This window comes from Gastrolobium bilobum, unplaced genomic scaffold (genome assembly GCF_033153095.1).
Source record: "Gastrolobium bilobum isolate Gb01-03AN ecotype WA unplaced genomic scaffold, APGP_CSIRO_Gbil_v1 utg28942, whole genome shotgun sequence".
In the NCBI taxonomy this organism is placed as follows: domain Eukaryota; kingdom Viridiplantae; phylum Streptophyta; class Magnoliopsida; order Fabales; family Fabaceae; genus Gastrolobium; species Gastrolobium bilobum.
In genome coordinates, this window is record NW_026895289.1 from 98,605 (window position 1) to 100,442 (window position 1,838).

Genomic DNA, 1,838 nt, shown 5'->3' on the forward strand with positions numbered 1-1,838 from the left:
GAGGAACTGGGTAGAAGCAGATGTGGCGACTACTTCTTCTTGTTATACAGACTCGTCTGTTTTAGGCGCTTCTTATTGGTCGGAGGGTAATTTTGATTTGACTGAGGGTGGCGCTAATGACGATGAATGACAACTGTGGTTGGTTAAAAAGTTTGATCGAGTTTGTGACAAGCCACGTCGTTTAGGGGTTGCTGATTGGCGATTCTTTGTATATAAGAATCACTTTATCGACCAGAAAGTTAGGTTCCTTTTCTCTGAATTCGAAATGGGGGTGTTGGGTCATCTGCGAGTTGCGCCTTCGCAATTACATCCTAACACTTGGCGATTTTGAGGGCGGTTTGAGTGATATGTTCTAACAACTTCTGGCTACTATTTGGTCTCCCCGGATTGTTGCAACCTTGTTGTCTCTCGCCACAAACTTCATTGCTAGGTGGGGGTGGGAAATGCTAGCTTCAAAGGAGGCGAACATCCTTCTTCCTAGGATGGCATTATAGGCTGAAAGTGTGACAAGCACTAAGAATTGAATGTCGGCTGACTTTGAAGTGGGTGGTGTTCCCATTGACAATCGCAAGTTTATCATGCCGAGGGGCTTGGTGATGGTTGCATTGAAACCTGACAGTTCTCCTACAATAGGGGTCAAGTCATTGACTGTGAACCCTAAAGCCCTAAAACAAGGTGGAAATAAAATGTCAGTTGAACTACCGTGATCTATGAACACTTGATTTATGCCAAAATTGGCAATTATGGCTTGAATGACTAAGGGTTCGTCATGCCCGGGAAGGACATTGCCCAACTCGTTGTTGTCCCACACGATCTTCGGTTTCGTGGGCACTAGAGAATTTTTTGTTTTGCTAATGATCTTTCCTGATATCGTCAAACACTTCTTTATGTGTTTCTTTCTAGTGTTTGTTGTTTCTCCATCTCCGCTCAAACCGTCAGATATCATGTTTATAACGCCATGTTTGATGGTAGCAGAATCCTCTGCTTCTCGTCGTTCCCTGGTGATCGGTCTGGTCTGTTCTCTGTGACCTCTTGGAGAATCTTCACTTTGGTCTCGATCACGGGGAGGCCTATAACCAATTTGGTTGGTCCTTCGTCTTTCTGGCGACCTACTTCGCTCTGGGAGACGCCTGACTTGACCAGCTTCTCGGGCCGAATTGTTGTATCTTCTTTGGGCTCCTCCTTTAATTAGTTCACCAATGTCTTCCTTAAGCGACCTGCATTCTTCTGTGTTATGGTCATTGCTGCGATGAAACTTGCAGTACACGGCGGGCTCTCTTGTTGCTTCCTGGCGTGTAGGGTTGACCTTGTTCTCCTTCTTATAATCGGTTTGTAGCACACTGTCTGACTGGCGCGTAAAGGGGCCACGCCCTAAAAGGCGACTTGTGTATCTGGAGGATTTTTGGGTATTTCTGTCCTCTTCACCTTGCTCTTTGGTTTTTCTAGCTTTTTTCTCTCGGTTGTGCCCATCGTCAGAACGGCTCCCTTTATACTCTTTAATCCACATGAACTCTTGGGATTTTTTCTTGACTTCCTCAAGGTCGGTTATTTCATGGTGAGCGAGCTCATAGGAAAAAGCTCTTTAGGGTCAAGAGTATGTGTACCTGCACTTTAGGGTCAAGACCCTAAATCAGCAAAGCCTCCTTGTCAAAACGGTCTAAGAAAGACCTGAGGGACTCTCCTAATTGCTGGCGAATTTTCTCAAGGGAATGGACGGATTTAAGCACCCGGCAACTTGTTGCGAAATGAGTTTGAAACTTGCTCGCTAAGTCATCCCAGGAGGAAATACTCCCAGTTGGTAAGGTGGTGTACCAAGCCAAAGCTCTCCCGCCAAGCAG

The 1,838-nt window shown here is 45.9% G+C and overlaps 1 protein-coding gene across 1 annotated transcript; it reads right to left on the minus strand.

The window, feature by feature from the left end:
• Positions 1–352: 352 nt before the first annotated feature.
• On the minus strand, positions 353–1,507 carry LOC133304561 (uncharacterized). Its single transcript, XM_061504610.1, has one exon. It carries the CDS (start codon positions 1,505–1,507, stop codon positions 353–355), a length of 1,155 nt encoding a protein of 384 aa, XP_061360594.1.
• Positions 1,508–1,838: the final 331 nt, after the last annotated feature.